This window comes from Melospiza georgiana, chromosome 1 (genome assembly GCF_028018845.1).
Source record: "Melospiza georgiana isolate bMelGeo1 chromosome 1, bMelGeo1.pri, whole genome shotgun sequence".
Lineage (NCBI taxonomy): Eukaryota > Metazoa > Chordata > Aves > Passeriformes > Passerellidae > Melospiza > Melospiza georgiana.
The window spans coordinates 54,250,332-54,267,897 of NC_080430.1; the positions used below are offsets into that span (position 1 = coordinate 54,250,332).

General features: G+C 36.7%; 1 protein-coding gene across 2 annotated transcripts in view; it reads right to left on the reverse strand.

Annotated features, from left to right (window-relative positions):
• The window catches only part of CDK13 (cyclin dependent kinase 13), a 44,912-nt gene that overhangs the window by 14,672 nt on the left and 12,674 nt on the right, over positions 1-17,566 (reverse strand). For both annotated transcript variants that reach the window (XM_058021297.1, XM_058021289.1), the window contains exons 3-7: positions 15,314-15,481; positions 14,909-15,048; positions 12,855-13,025; positions 4,084-4,273; positions 1,529-1,585 (exon numbers count right to left, since the gene is read on the reverse strand). In XM_058021297.1, coding sequence (XP_057877280.1) covers positions 1,529-1,585; positions 4,084-4,273; positions 12,855-13,025; positions 14,909-15,048; positions 15,314-15,481 — 726 coding nt within the window. The remainder of the gene's footprint in view (positions 1-1,528; positions 1,586-4,083; positions 4,274-12,854; positions 13,026-14,908; positions 15,049-15,313; positions 15,482-17,566) is intronic.

Consider the following 17,566-nt stretch of genomic DNA (forward strand, 5'->3'; position numbering starts at 1 on the left):
GAATGTACTTAAATTTTTACTTCCTCCCCATTATGCCCCTACTAAGTTCTGTACCCTTTCAAACAGTATTAAATTCTAAACAACAGTAAACCAAATGCAAAGTACATGAATTAAAAACCAGCAGCTATTATACACTTGTTGATATACATTAATTATATCTGTTACTGCAGGTCAGAAGGAAAACAAGTGACAAAAGAATTGTCGAAAATCTACTGAGATTCTAATTATTCTCCTATGTTCAATGGGCAATTCTATTAGCCAGCTTAATTAAATTTTAATCTTGGTGTCATTTATGCATAATGGCATAATAATGTTGCTGTTTCATGTACAGTAAAATGGGTTATTGGCATTATAAGGACACCGGACATTATAAGGACATATTAATCCTTAATGAACAGTGAGTTTTACAAAGAAAATTTAAATTAATTTAAAAACAGACATTAAAAAAACCCAAGCAAAACACAGTAAATCAGAGGGAAGAAGCCCATTAGGCCAGTTTGGTGCATGTTAAACAAGAAGGTAGGATAACATCCTTTTATTATTAAGTACATCCAAACAAAAAAATAATTAGCTGGCAGATGCTTAAGATTATTTCACTTTGCTATTACACTCAACAGTTTTCATAACTGTACTTAAGCATATTTTCCTGAAATAAAAGTTCTGAGACAATAGCTCAGTGAAACTAATGCTAACACATTTATCAACAACATAAGAGCTGTGCAGAAAACAATAAACCCATAAAGCTAATGCTATGGATATTATTTCTCAAATTAGACATGCAGAAATCAAAGTAAGGTCAGGTATCCAAACATGTCTGTATCTAACCACCTCATGGACATATTACTGTAGTGAACATTCAGCCTGGATTTTGAAATGTCCGTTCCACATGAAAAATGCTACATTACAAAGTAAATACTGAAGTTCCTAATCATAAAAAAACTGTGCACCTGTTTCCTGGAGTATGAGCATAATGAAGCCAAGAACAACAGAAGCACAAGTCACAAGAACTTTCAGAATAACTTTTATTTAAACTTGTATCTCTGTTTCCAGCAGATTCAACAGCACTGACTACCTAAAGAATACAATGAACCTCTTGAAATGTAAAGGTAAATCTTACACAAAAGTAATGGTTAGTAATGCTTACTGAAGAGGAGCTGTATGATACTTTGTGCCAGCCAAAAAAAACCAAAACATTTCCCTAAATAACATCTTGGGTATACCAACAGAAGAAATGTACCTCAGGTTTACAGGACCAGAAACTCAGGAGTGTAAGTTAATTTCCAATCACTATATGGCCAGTCTCTACCATTATTTACCCAGAACACCTGGAAAAGCAATACACCCGCACAAAGAGACTTTGGTGGTTTTATGCTGTATAAGACATGTATTTCTTTCACTTTCCTAAGCAATTACTTGTATTACAGTACAGCAACATTTCCTCTAAACAAAACAGTCTTCTGTCCCTCATAATAGTTAAGCAAAAAGATTCAACTTCTGAATGCTTTTTCACAGTGTAATTGTATCTTACCTTTCTTCTGAGTTGTACAGCCGAGCAAGCCCAAAATCAGCGAGCTTTATCTGCCCTCTGGTGGAAAAAGCAAAGAATCATTTAGTGGTTAATCCTGTTAAGCTTTCTTCCCCCAAAATCAGGTAAAGTTTAAGACTGAAACAGCAGTGATCTTCACCAAACCACATTAATGATGAGGCAATGCTCTGCTATCTCTGCATCTCTTCAGTAAACAGTACGCTAACTCACTGAATAGGAAAGACAAGTGAGCAAAATTGGGTATGCTTATCAAATGGCATTTACATTATAGGATGATAGTAAAAATTTACGTCTATACCATAAAATATTCCAGTCAGTAACTCTGCAGGAAAAAACTGAGGGAAGAAACTGCTGTTTTCTCAGGTCTTATTGCTAGCATGAGCACTTGTACAACAAACAATTATTAGCAGTCATACTTCCTTCTAGGAAGCCATCAAAGTCCTGTTCTGTGCTTGTACATTTTAAATACAGCCTGTATATCAGGGTGACTGACCAGATAAGGGCTTCTATTTTTATCAGCAACCAACTTGCTGAATAACATAACCCCTAACCCATTCCTGAGGTTTTCCACATATGAGGGGAAGAGTAGAAGATACAGAGCTCCGGCCTGCCCGTTCCAACAGCTAAAAGGCACTGCTCTATGACCAGAAACTCCCACTACTTGTAACGTCTGGATGATTCAAACAGAAAGCTACCTGCAAGCTTCTCTAAATGAATGTTGCATTGTTATATGTGGTTTTTCTTTTCTGTACTGATAAACTTTAATAACTCCCATCACTTTCAAACACATGCTATTTAATCAAATTATGGCAAGATTTGCTGCTAGTATGACAATTTTGTGGTAACAGCATGTACGTGACCGTTTTGTGATGATACCATAAACAGGTTATAGTTTCCATCCACTTTCCTCCTCAATCCTTCAGACCTTTACTCTTCTTGGAAAACACTCATAAACAAAGAAATGTTCCCTTTTTACATGCTTATTTCTGAGAATGTATTTGCAGAAGATTATTTGTATTTGCTCAAAAATTCGTTGAAGTTGCCTATGTAGAAGATACATAATGCACATGTTTGGACTCAGGCTGTAACTAGTAAAAGGATTTTTGAAACACTGTCTTAAAAAATCATTCAGATCTACTACCATGTTTTTCTGCTGCTGGTGGAAAAACCTAAGGATGCTCAGACACTGTTCTGGAGGGGAAAACCCAACTCTACAACCTGGATTGGAGAACACAGTAAAATAACAAGTTCCTCCTCTACCATAAGGCACTCTTCTCCACTTTAAGGTTACACCCAGCTTCTGAGTTCCCAAAGGTGCACACAGAAACACGAATGGAGATCAGCAGATAATAGGAATAAGTGTGTGGGCACAGTGAGTAATGGGGAGGAACATGTACATCTGTTTAAGAACCTGTATCATAATCTGCAGTAGCATACAGATTTCAAAGCAGTCAAGTGTTAGTTGACTGCTAAGGGAAAAAGGAGGACGAAATAGCAAATTTAATTTGGAGAAAGCTGGGAGAAAGCTAGGCCTATCAAAATAGACCCTTGATCAAATTTGCCCAGTATTTCATCCCTAACAGCAGCAGTAGATTTTTAGGAAGAACATGTGAACCCATTCCCTTTGGGGCTCATCTTCCTCATACTTAATCACTACCCACAATCATTGTGTTAAGGATGCTAAAACAGGGATCCCTGTCCAGCCCCATCAGCATGTGTTAATGATATTATCATTGAATGTCTCTCATCTTTTTTGGAGACTCCTGACACTACCCACAAAACTTCCTGTGACAACAAATCCCAGAAGCTGACTACCTACTCTTTTTTCTTAACTATACCCTTTTTTGCTGCTACAAACCTGGCTCTAATGTTGCTCCCTGGCTTTAGTACTCCAGGTTATGACGCACAACAGCTGGTAATGAAGTCATCCATTATTCTCACGCTAGCTTTTTATTTGTTACTGCTGCTGCACACTGAAAACACCACACTTACTAATATGATTTGTAATTACCATGTGTTAAAGTAGTAAGAAACAAATTATTCTCCCAGTTTGATGATAGCAATAGCTGCAAGTTAAGGCATGTTTGAACATGCCTAATCAAATACTCTTTGAAAGCACTATCCTGACTGATGGGCTGGTTCTTCATGACAGTTCTGAGGTCCTTGTCGAGGACCCAGCCTAGGCACACTGCGATCTTGAAATGAGATGGCAGAAAGAATACACTTCAAACACTTACATCCTACAATTCTGCATTAATATATTTAAACTCAGATAATTTTCCCTCCATACTCTGACTCAGCAGGATTAAAACTGAATCTTTTTTAACACAGATTAAGTTTAATACACAGCTGCAAGTTCCCATGTTAAGCAGGCGCATTACTGAATTAGTATTTTGCAACTGATTTAAAAGAAATTAGGCAACTTGGAAAATAAGTTTTGCTAATGACTCCAATCAGGTGAACTGCAAAGACTGAAATAACGATTTAAAGATGTTAACATACAATTTTTGTTACATACTTTTAAGTAATAACCATACCTATTATTTAGTAGAATATTTGAACATTTGATATCTCTGTGCAAAAAGTTCTTCTTGTGGCAATAGGCCAAGCCCTCCATCAGCTGTCTCATAAAAGATTTAATATGATTTTCATTAAAATGAACCAAACCAGATTCCAGCAGTCCCATCAAGTCATGGTCCATATATTCAAATACCAGGTAAAATGCACCTACAAAAAGAAAGGAAAAGGGTAGGAGAAACAGACAGAAAAACTGATTTAACAGCAGTCCAAATAATTGCTGTTGCCTACTTTTTGAAATCAGAAGCATTTTTCATACAACTACTTAGATTTTCTGCAGTATTTATAGCTGTATCTCATGTCCAATGAAATATAGTTCTTTGAAAAGTTTTAATAAATTGCTGTTCGATATAAACGATTATACTAGTCAAACATTTGTGAAAAGAAAAATAATGTTACCACATGGTGCTTTAGTCTAGATAAACATGTGCTCTCCCTATGGCTCTCAATCTCCATCCATTTTATTTCAAGAAAAATTAACTGTGTTAATATTACTATGAAAAGTTTGGAGAGGAAATCTAGAAACAAAATATGTACAAGCATTATTGTGCGTTATTGTTCATCTGTCATGACTCAGTGATGAAATTTTTTAAAGATTTCCATGCAACAGGGTCAGAAATAAGCTGGCCTTTCTCAAACTAGAAATACCTATAAGACAGGATAAAATGAGAAAGCAGAACTAACCTACTAGTAACAGCAGGTCTGCAAAGACAGACATCATATTTTAAGTTGCCGCATGCATATATTCAACACAAGAGAATCTGGTCTTATCTCACATTGGCCTGCATAATTCTATCACTAAAGCCATTAAAGCCAAGGCTCTTTGATATGTACAAGCACTCTTCAAGAGGAAAAGTGTTGAGTGACTCAGAATTAGCAATAACCAATCTCCAATACAACCATTCCCTGCACAATCTACTTTTAGTACTTCATTCTTTCCCTTCTTCACCCTGGGACACAGAACAGTGCAGCCTCTACAGAGTGAAGTAAGCAATGCAGAAACCAGATTCAAGTGGGTCTGTCTACCTTGCATTTCCAAAACCTCCTTAAAAAAATCTTCCACTACAAATAGTTTCTATCCAACAAGAACTCATTACATGCTGTTGTTCCTAAAGAAGTTGAACTCAGAAACTAGTGAAAGTCTTGGAGCAATAATGAGAATTCAGCTTGATAGAAGCAGTACACATACACAGCCATACTCTAATGAACTGACTCCTTTTCTTGTTTAGTAGCTGAAAAGGGAAAAAAGAATGCTAGGTCCATCTGCGATTCAGGAAGAAGATTTCTCATATGCTAAGGGTTAAACTGGTAACAATGATTAGCGTGTATCAGCTAAGGCACAGGCCACTGCATACCTCATTGGTTTTGACTTAGGTCTTTTTGTCCTGTTGCATATTATACAGAGAAAGAAAAAAATACTCATTATAAAATACCCCTGCAGAGGGGGTGAAACAGGAGGTGAATCAAGCAAGTGCAACACAATCCCACTCACTTCACAAGGAGAGAGGGAAGTATTGAAGTCTATAAAAGTATAGAAAATCTGCTGTGTTACTAGTGCACAACTGAGTTCACCAATCCAGTTCATTAGTTAACATGGAAAAGCACAGAGGCTCCTAATCTTGGTATTTTCAAATTAGATAGCTGGCAATCTGCTGTTAGATCTACTTCAGCAATGACTGAAGTATGAGCCATGACATATTTTTAAACGCCTCAAAACAAAACACCTGATATTAGTACTGCAGTATAAGAAAAACCTAGATAAGAAAACAAAACACCTGATATTAGTACTGCAGTATAAGAAAAACCTAGATAAGAAAACAAAACACCTGATATTAGTACTGCAGTATAAGAAAAACCTAGATAAGAAAACAAAACACCTGATATTAGTACTGCAGTATAAGAAAAACCTAGATAAGAAAACAAAACACCTGATATTAGTACTGCAGTATAAGAAAAACCCTTCAGAGGATGTTGGCTCAACAAAACTGAATGAACACCAGTGAATCTTGGAACCTTCTTGCTCTGGAGTACAAGGGAAAGTTAACTCTGCCCTGGCAGCTGGCTGCATGTGTGTATATGATAAGGAGAAAGATTGACTGTAGAACTGTTTAGTGAGACCAGCTAATCAGAGACCTCTTGTTTATATGCCAAGCAGGATCCATGCCTTGAGCAACTTCCTGCTCTGTCACTAACTCCCAGGACTTTTTCACTGCTATTTATGCACTATAACCAGCAATCACAACTGGTACTCTCATGCAAGAAGGACAATAGAGAAGATTCATAAACAAAGTAGAGTAGTACCTGTGAGGTGACACCTCATTATTTACATTCTCTGCAATTCATATTAGAAAACATACACTAAAACAGGATAAATGCTACATATTCCTTCCTTATGAGATCAAGAGCAAATGCAGAGATTCATTACACTTGTGCATTCTTGCCTATTTCCTAACTACATGTTACTAAAATTTGTTTTTAAAATAAAAACTGGTAAAATCTTCATTTAGCATGAGAAAATATGAAAATTAGTCTATTAACCTTGGCAATCTTACCATTCAAGCCTGATTTTCAATAGTATTCAAGCTATCAAGCAAACTGAAGTGGAACTCCTGTTAATTTATTCCTAGACAAACATGGTGCCCTTTTCTGACAGAGATCTGTAGTTTCTGCCAACAAAATCCTTACATTATTCCACCCGGTAATTTCAAATTTTCATCGCTTTTTATCACACTGAGGGATTTGATCCTCCATAAAAGGGAAAGCAGCTAGTCTTTCAGGAAGAAGGAAACAGTCATGGAAGACACCACAAATGAACTATGCACAGGCAGAAGTCTGCTTACTATAGCTTAGTCCAAGTTCAAGTTCACAGCATACTTCAGTTCTATCAAAACAAATGCCACACAAATATCCATTTCTCAAAAAAGGAAATCACAGCAGAAAAAAATAATAGTTACTTATTTTATGAGGGCAAAACATTTGTAACTTGGAGGTTACATTTTAAAATGATGGCTTGCTTGATGCCAGCTTCGCCCAGTTCTTATTTTCGGAAGCAGTGCCATAAAAACACCTAAAGCACTCTCACAATTCAAATGAGCTCAGAATTACTTACTTGACTTTAAAGCTCCTCATCTTACTGCTCTTGTGTTAAAGACCTGCACTTCCCACCTGTGGGGTGGGAGAAAGCCTAGTCCATTTCCACACGCTGCAACAAAGCACTAACAGAAGGGCTGTGTCCTGGGCAGCCCATTTCTTTCACTAACACCATGAAGCTCATCTACTCTCCTTCATCTACTGAAATAATCAGAAACCCTAATGTTACTACATGTTGACAGAGTAGCAGCTCTGTCAGCATCCCTATTTCTGAATATGGGATAAGAGAGAGCAGCTGAATCTATTAAGGAGGTACACAATAAATACAGGAGATACACATGGATGAAAATAATCCTCACCTTACTCCTTTTGATTGCCCTTGGAAATATAAAATGCACCTTTCTGACCATTTTGTCAGTTAAGACTGATAGGGTTCAGCAAGTGAGATACCAATTTAGACTAATTAAAGGATTAACACATCTCTTTCTCTTGGTCATGTGTTTCAGTTCATGGAGATCTAACAAAAGCAGTGTCCTAACACAAAATAAGTTCGGGTCTAATGCAGTAAAGGTTTGCATACAAGAAAGCTAACTCAACAAAACATGGCACTAATGATCTGCAAAAAACAGTGGATTTTCTGAGAGGCCAAAAAATACTAACAAAATATGCTTTGCGTTTTTGTGACACAGGCAGGCTCTGGATTTCTTTGGAGTGTCTTCAAACCACACAGATCCAACAAAACAGGACACCATTTGTTCCCAAAGACACAAGTACTTTGGACTGGGAGGGGAGGGTGGTGATGCAGGGGAGAATGACCCAAAAGCCCCCATAGATTATGGCTTTTAAACAAGCTTTTTCCAAACGTAATTCAGAGGAAAGGTGTTCAGTGTTTCTCAAAATATCTGATTAGATAGAGATCTGAGGACTCAGGAGACCAGAAAGGCCTTATTACACACAAATTTAAATTCAATTCTAGTATAAATGCATTACAATAGTATCTTGAAATACAGAAATGCTTTAAAGAAACTCCAGTATTCCTGCCTAGTTCAATGCATAGTGCGTACAATGCTGAGCTGTGAAACATGTTTTCAACATTTGTCCTGTACTCCGTTCTCAAAATGAAACTCCAGCAGATTTTAATATTGCTACAAAGCCTCCTCCAGCTTCTTCTATGTAATACATAGATTATTCTTACTGTTGACTGATTAAATATAGTAAAATTACATGTATTATTTTATTTCCTTAGCATTTCTCTTCCAGTACTCATGATATACTATTCCAAGAGTTTTATGCAGGATTTTATCAACCACAACCTGAAAACTAAAGAAGAAATTGCCCACCAACTCCTTAAAGTTCCTTACACTTAAATTCCTTAAAGTTCCTTCAAGAGACAATTGTCCTTTTGTTCGACCTAGGTTTTATTAATCTATTTTCTGATTGCCAGAACAACAAATATGGCCATAGCTGCTGAATTAATCCCTTAAGACTTAAGAAAACATTGTTGCTATACTACTTTTTTACATTTTCACCCAATATTAAGTTTCTATTTAATGACAGTGTTATTCTCCCCTTTCAAGTTCAACTGCATTTTCCTCTTGCAGGAACTCCACATATGTTCTGAAACATTTGTGGTTTGTATCCAAGAACATACAGAAGCCCTGGGAGTAAATACTCTCCTTGTTTTATCACGTAATACAGGGAAATAAGGAAAAAACCCGAAACAACTAAACCAAAACCAAAAACATAAAGCAGACAAACAAAAATCTTGGATTAAAAATTAGAAATTTTTCTCCTTTTGAAATGGAACAAGTTAAAAAGTCACACTATGTCTGCGCTTATTCCAGACCCAAGCCCCATACTGCACACACAAATAGGAAGCACCACTCAAGCAGTCACACTATTCCTGACAACTTAGCTCTAGCATGAGAACTATTTAGGGTAACTTTCTATCAGCTATTTTGAGAGCAGCAAGGCAAGCGGTAGAGCATTAGAGGTTTCTGAAATTCACACCTCTGCTTTTACTCAACTTCCGAGGAAACACCGACAAAACCAGCTACCATGTAACACTGAGTACATGACTGATGTCATAGACTCCTTCCAAACCACAAGATTTCAGAATAAGTACTACTTGACAGCGGTGAGAAAGTAACCTGTCATATTACAACATACTGCAGAGTCAGTGTCCTCCTGTACTACAGTACTGTCAATACAAATACCAATTTCATGCCCAAAAAGTTTGCTGATTTGTACTGCAAATCAATTCAAAATTTAATCTAAAGTAAACTTAGATCTTAAAATTATAGAAACAGACACACAAACAGGCAATTCACACATACACAAAAAAACCCACAAAAAACAAACAAACAAACAGGAAAAAACCTTAAGCTGCAATGTTAACCAGATCTTTTATTATTGGTCTCCATGCCAAGTTTTACATCCTCCCTCAGATTAGCAAAAACACCTATCCCAGTCTAAAGGAGGAAGGCATGTCAGGCAGTACACTTACTGTGTTTACATTCACAGCAACAAAAGCTAAGTCAGGCATTTTCCATTTGTTTAGTAAAAAGAGATCATGTCAATCCCATAGCTAGACTGTTGAGCACTTGCAAACATCTCCCAGCTGTTAGAGGCAACTGAGAACTGAAGAAACATCTCAAAGTAAAAAGACATACACCAAAGTCATAGAAATGATACACACACAAAGGAAAAGTACCAAAACTAGCAACAGCTCAAATTTAGAAAGCATTTTCTCAGTAATTCATTTTATAACTGATAAGGTGGCTCAACACACAAAAGACTGAATACAACCTCAGAGTCACAAGCTCCCATCATTAAGTTTGGGTGTTCACCTATCTGCCTCCGAATGATAGGTAGGTGACAAAAGCCTACACAAGTAACACATAAAATGAATATACCTTGTGGCCACACCTAACATATGTTTTATCTATCAGGATTGTGCCTGAGAATCAAGATGTTACATTACTAACCAGTAATCAGTAATGCTGCTCTCCAACTTCATCATCACCTACATCTCACATATAATGAAGATTGCAAAGTGAACAACTTCTGATCCTCAGCAGACAGACCCATGTATCACCCACTCTGCTTTGTATTTATATAAACAATTTATACAAACAATTATGCTGCCTAAGGTGCTGACTGCCACTGATGGAGGGAAATGCACTTAGAAAATTTGTAACACACTGCTCCAATGTGTTACACTTCTTTTGTGAACAGTTAGTAGAGAAAGAATAACCCCAAAACTATCTATCAAAGCTGTTCATGTCTTTAAATTTATAGTCCAAGCTGGCCAAGATACAACACAGATATAATTTCTTCCATTTTCTTTGTTGAAAATATTGAGACAGGCTTTAATATGGGGAACAAGTAATCCTCTCTCTTGCAGACTTTTGAGTGTGCCATTTAAAAACATGCAAGGCAGTTCAAAATATCAGGAAAAAGTTGTACAAGCCAAGCTATTGCTGGCTTGCAGTGCAACATTACTATCTTTAAAAGTATCCTTAAATCAAGTACTGCAAAGTGGGCCCAACACTTACATTATTGTCAGATAACTGAATGTACTATATATTAACCTACTGAGATCCAACCAAAAAAACACCCCACACTGCCTTAAGTGAAAAAGCAGATGAGTACTATGTCAGGGTATGATACACAGCCTTAGAAACAAAATTAACTTCACTCATAATAACTAGAAAAACATGTGATAGTAAAAATGTTCTTATTCCCCACACTTCTAAGTGCGCTATCAGCAGGGTTTTCCAAGTCATATTTCAAAGCCATGGTAAACACATATTATACATTAAGCATAAGCATGTTCATCATATAGGCACAACACCCTGCTTTTACTCTAACCTCTGCCTTTTGTAAGATATCACTACCACTTTTCTAATAGTTCCTCGTTAAGCAGCCCACTTTTGTATTTGCAACACTTTACTGTGAAAATGACCAAACTTCCTCCCACTTGCATTCATCCTCTGCACAGACTGCAATTTGGCCACGACTCAGCTATAAATCCCTATCTCACAATGAACTACTCATTAGAGAAATACGGAATACAGTGCCTGAAAAAAACCCACAACTTCCTTACTTTCACAGAGAAGTTTTAACAGCAGTCTCATTATCCTGCTAACGTTTTCAAGAAGCTATCAGAACTTACTCAGCTATCAGAAATTAATTCTATTCTAGCAGAATAGAACAGAATTCTTCTCCAGAGAAACCCCTGCCCTTGTAAATTTTCAGAAAATGTAATATGCTGTTAAAAAAAGAACAAGAAATTAAATCAGAAGTAATATCAAAAGCACAAACACATACTTGGACCAAAAAAACAACCCATTTGAAATTTACTATTCAATTCTAAACACAACACTAAACAGAAAGAAAGAAAATTCATTAATGAGTCATTATGTACTTAGTCAATACTCAGTGTGGTCTCATTAGCCAAGTAGGTTACACCTAATTAAAACTTAGTGCAAGATTCACATACAAAGACTAAACTGGATGTTGCAGACTGTCAGGATTTTGAGTGGGGCCTGACCACTGAACCTGCACAACTCTCGAGAAACTCTTGCTAGATACTTCCCACTTTTAAGCATGTCAGTGCTGTACATGCTTCAAGGTATTACACTCTCCAAAGATGCTAGGAAAAAAACCCAAATGAATTCCTGCTTCATATCCACCTTCTGAATGATCATATAACCTGGTATTGTTTCAGCTGGCCATGCAGCACACACTGCATTTTCTATCTGCACTGCTGCTGGGCATACTGTATAGAGACTCAGGGAGGGAGAGCAGGGAAGAAGGACAGGTACCACATTCCAAACACTCTAAGCCAAACTATGTAACAAATTGCTCACAGGACACTAAAATAGGTCCAAAATGATAAGTTTGTAACACTTAGACCTAAAATGAAATGCCTCCAGAGGTAAAATACCACTCTGATATCAGAGGTACCAAGCAATAACACCGCATGATTTTCACTCTGTTTGCTTGAATCTCTAGACTAAGGAGGCTGAAACAATTCAAACAAGACAGACTTAAAACTGAAGAAACCAAGAGTATAAGTCTCATGCCTTCTCTTTGGGGAAAAACACTACCACTGTACAAGTCTTGCTTTTCATACTTTTAATTAACTCCTCTTCAAGCCCACAAAACACATGTGCCTAATCATCAAGAAAGTAACTGAAGAACAATTAATATAAAACCGAGACCTAAAATTAAAAACGCCTCTTCAACATTCAACCTACTATACTCTAAATGGTGCGAGAAAGTACTAAAAAATAAAAAGTTAAGAAAAGGTCACAATTAAGAGCTTCCTATTATTGCTGGCCTCCCTAATCCATGGGTGTCAAGGACTCAAACATCTGTTCCTCCACAGCAAAACCACAATCAAGCAATACATTTTTTATCCCACAAAATATTGGCAGAAAATTTTTCTATAAGCAAAATGCATAGCTGAGATAAATAAACAACTTCTTATAGTATTTAAATCAAAATTCAAATCCCTCGTCAAGTATGACAATTTGCAAACATATTTTTAACGAATCGTAACTTCCAATCAAGCACAGCAGACTATCACATTAAGAACAGGTCCAGAAAGAGCAAGCCCTGCTAGCATACATACCTTTGTCTTTCTTGAAGTCTAAAGCATCTTCTTTATCTGTCACTATTTCCTTCATGTTGATAATGCTTTGATGATTAAGCTGTCGAAGAATCTTAATCTCTCGAATAGCTGTAATTGGAAACCCTTCCTTTTCATTATCCAGTCGTACTTTCTTCAGTGCTACCATTTCCCCTAAGAGAAAATTTAAATAAAAGCCATTAAGATTAGCAACCAAACCATGGGATTCAGTATTGATTTGTATGTTTGTTGTTCAAAACCCTGATGCTTGCATCAAGCACTATGCTGAACAGAAATCAGGATCACATACAGAAGCAAAACTACAAATGAGAATTTTCAGCTACACACACACTGTAAGGGCTATCCTCCTTCCTCCTGCACAACTCACTCACACATCCCAATATTCCACACCATGTCTGCCAGTCAAGAGTGATTATCAGCAGCAGCTTCAGAGACAGAGGCCTGTGACTGCTCTGGATTTAATACTACATTACCACTGGTCAGAATGCATGTATCTAGCCAGAAATACTACACAGCTCAAGATATGATGACTAAAGAGTACTCAAATTCATCAATATACTTTCTACAAGCATAAGTGGCACTGCCATTACAGTGAGGAGATTTTCCCTAACTATTTTACTGCAGGGTGGGCTGGACCAAACTGGAGTCTACAAAATGGCAGGAGCGTGATCTACTCATGATGGAGGATGTCTACAGACCATACATGCCAGTTCAGTCGTTTTGTTCTTGAAAGTTTATTGCTGTGTCTGGGAAGTTTACTGGCAGCCCAGGTATCTGTGTTAGCTCTAAAAAGTACTTACCCTACACTAACTTACACGATACACTCACAACAGATCATATTCCAACATGACACCACACCCACTTCTCTGAAAGCCTATTACACAGCTTCTTCTAAGGTATCTCACAAGCCATAATGCCACTTTCCACACAGGATTTGAATCCAAAGCTAAAAGATTTTCTTGCTGTATCTGTACAGACATCTTCAATGCAGAAAGCAACAACTTCTATGGGAGGGGAAGTTAAGAGATGACTGAGACTCACAAATAACCTGAAGTTTGCCAAAAAGGCAATATGGTTATGACAGGACTAAATGTAAATATGCAAGGAAGAGTATCTCAGGAGATCCTAACAATGATTTGCAAAGGTTCTCGAGGTAGAGGCAAAAATCTGTGACAGCTCAGTTAGAACTAAAGCTGAACTGAGACAAGGACAGATAAAGAATAAAGAAGGAATTATAATCACACTGCTTATTCTTCTGGCAATCAGAAAGAAGGAACTGAGGCTGGCATGTGCTCCAATGGGATCCAGTTACCGCTGAAGTAGAAAATGGTCCAGCATTCAAAGCATGCACAAATAAGCCAGAAGGGTAAGCAATCATGGAAAGAACTACTAACTAATCACAAAACAACCACACAGCATACTGCATATATAAGAAATTTGGACAATCTGTTTAGAAGTAGTGACAATATTACGTATCCTAGTGGTGAGTGCTCACTCATCTCAGCAATATTTATTACAAAATTAAAAAAGAATGTCACTATTGTAAAGTCAGTTATATTGCAAGAATAACCCATGTGCAACTCTTCATGGCTGTGTTTGCACAGAAGCAGATTCTCTTCCTACTATGAACTAGTGACTACTGGAGTACAAACAACCATGACCCAATTTTATGCACAGCTTCTTTCACTGTTACATCCCTTTACAAACTTCATTACAGTTTGCCAACCTGTCTTTAGCCTCTCCTCTTTACTAGTTCAACTTTATACAGACCATCAAAACTCAAAAACTAAGAATCAGAATTTAGGACTATTCAGCTACATTTCAGCCACAGCTTTCCAGAGAAATGATTTTCCAATGCAGCAAACAATAATTTCTGATTTAGATAAATGCTAAACTTAAAACTGAACACACCAACAACTAAAAATCTTCAAAACATAAGGACAGAATGCCACAAATTTTACTCAATACAAAACAAAAACTAAAACCATCCTATTCACTTAAAATTGTAAAACTACATTTATCTTTTTTGAACTTACCTGTATCCTTATCTTTGGCTTTGTAAACTTGCCCATAAGTGCCTTCACCAATAATACCGATGATATCAAATTTATCCACACAGCGCTTTCCCCAGTCTATTTCTTTTTCTTTCGTTTCACCATGTCGTGGTCCACATATTCTACAAAGCAAGAAATATTTTTAAGAATACAGCCAGTGTGTCTATACATAGTTTTAACTTTGAAGACACCCTCAACACTAATTGAGACATTATTGGTTAATTGTCTTATTACTATTAAGTAGCAATAAACCATGCAGTTTGAGTCAAGCCACATTAATATTAAAAATGTCAAAAAGCAGAACTCTTTTGACAAGAACAAATTTTAAAGAAACTATTATTATTTCTACTTGCTTAATAAGCTTTTAAAAAAGTTTAATAAACATACTTTGGTCTTCTCTTGCTATGTAACTGAACTGCTGGTTTCTTTTCTTCAGGACTTTTGGGTACCTCAGCTCCTCCAGGCAGCTCAGGTGGAAGTGGCAAGTCTGCAAGCAGATGGCGAAGTTTCTTCTCTGTTTCTTTCACTGACTTCACTGAAAGATTTTCTCTCAAACTATTAAAAAAAACATCGTTTTGCTAATAAGTTGAAGATAGTAGAATATTAGCATAAAGGCAAAACTTATTGGAATTATTTTTCAAAAAATAATATATTCTAGACCGTCAATGCACCAACATTTGAAATCTGCTTTTAAAATTTGCAGGACTTGGATAAATGACTCAAATAGCTCTTTGGAAGATGCACAGTTAACAACCACAATTCTACAGAACTGTGAAAGCAGACCTTCCTGGGGAAAGCTGAGGTAAGATGACACAATAAGCCTTACCAGGCCAGAATTCTTCTGCCACATAAACTTCTTTCCAAGCTTATGGCCTACACTATTACAAATATTTAGAGCTCAGGTGCTGCCAGACATCAAGAGTATAGTGGTAAAATCTGTACTCTGACTTCCCACATAAGAGGGAAGATCTGACTAATCCAGTTGTCTCTAAAATTGGTCATCACAGCTAATGAGCTTCATGCTTACATTAATACTGCTGGGCATTACAAGCCTGTCCACATCACCTCACTTACAAATTGTAATTGCATGCATCTGCTGAAACATTCCAGATTCAACACATTTCTAGTGATCAGCATGCATATCAAGTGAAGAAAAAAAACCAGATGAAAATAATGACAATGATTTTCTGACATGGGTTACTGATATCTGACTGATTTTTAATCAATCATAATTAGATAACAGATACTGTTCATTTCTGTCTTGAGAAAAATCCTCAAACACACATACAGAATCTTTTAACAACTACACAGGGATCTTAGAAATGTTCTTACCATTCTAATGGGGAATCATAACTGCTGCAGAATTTTTCTTTCTTAAGTACATGGCTCAATTTTACCACAACTTCTTTTAGTTTAGCTAGATTTGTTCAGCTCCTGCATATCCAGTAATTTTAAAGCCATGATCATCTCTAAACTTTCTATAATTACATAATTATTTCACTCCTATGGGACACTCACACAGTATTCACTCTTTCAATTTCCATCACCGTGTCAATAAAACTTAAGTTATGCTTTGAGGGGACATTTACCAAGTTAGCTGCATTTGCCAAATGGTACTATTCATCCTTCTCTGTGACAGTTTTTCAACAACTTCTTACCTGCTTAGTTTCATAGATAAAGCAGGAACTTCTATAAATGGAAACATATTGCCAACTCACACAATACAGAATGCATACATTTTTTTCTTACTTTTCTTGCAATAAGTAGTCCTTATATATTCAAATGCAGAATTCCAGTGTATTGCATATGTCTATGCTTCTCTGTGACAACTGAACCCATTTATGTCTTTTTACCACCCCCTAAACTATCACTGCCCCATTTTAAAGAAGGAAGCATAGACTGCCCTCATCACAAATATAATGCTTAACATGCTATAAAGAATAAACCACCTTACTGCAGTGCATGTAACTGTCATGGCAATAAAAAACTCTTATTTTGAAGTTTATATATTAGTATTTCTCTCATAATTTTTCCCCAAAATTTTCAATGTGAGTGAAAGCCTAACATATGAAAGATTCTGACACAGATTTTAGAAGTGGCACATGAAAATAGAGGCAGCCAAGAGCAGCTTTTTTTTCAGGTCTGCTAAACCACACATCATCAATGACCAGGGCGATTTTCCCTTTCAGCTAACCTGCCCTGCGAGGTAGCAACATTGATGTTCCCTTAGATTGCTTATTTGTGAGTTTATGAGATTGTTACTGAAGGAACCAGACAGTTCTGCATAGCATCAAGCTCCAACTTTCTTTGTTGACATAATTTCCCCACAGCAACTCAGAGCCCAAGGTAAACAACTATGCCCTCCTCTGCCATTAAAAACATTGATCTTTTTCCTGTGATGACTTAAACTTTAGCATTACTTATAATTTCTGATCCAAAGTTTACAACATCCTATAGGCAAAACTAAGCAAAGCATAAAAGACATTCAATTACTTCTCTTTAATCTTTCTAATGCAGCTGTTTGCAAGCAGTAGGCTTTTGGTTTTGAAAGGAGAATGAGCCCACTTTGAAAGAAGAATGAAAGAACCACTGCTTAGTTGTAGCTTAACTCCTCAGCCTAGCTAACTTCAAACAGGTAAT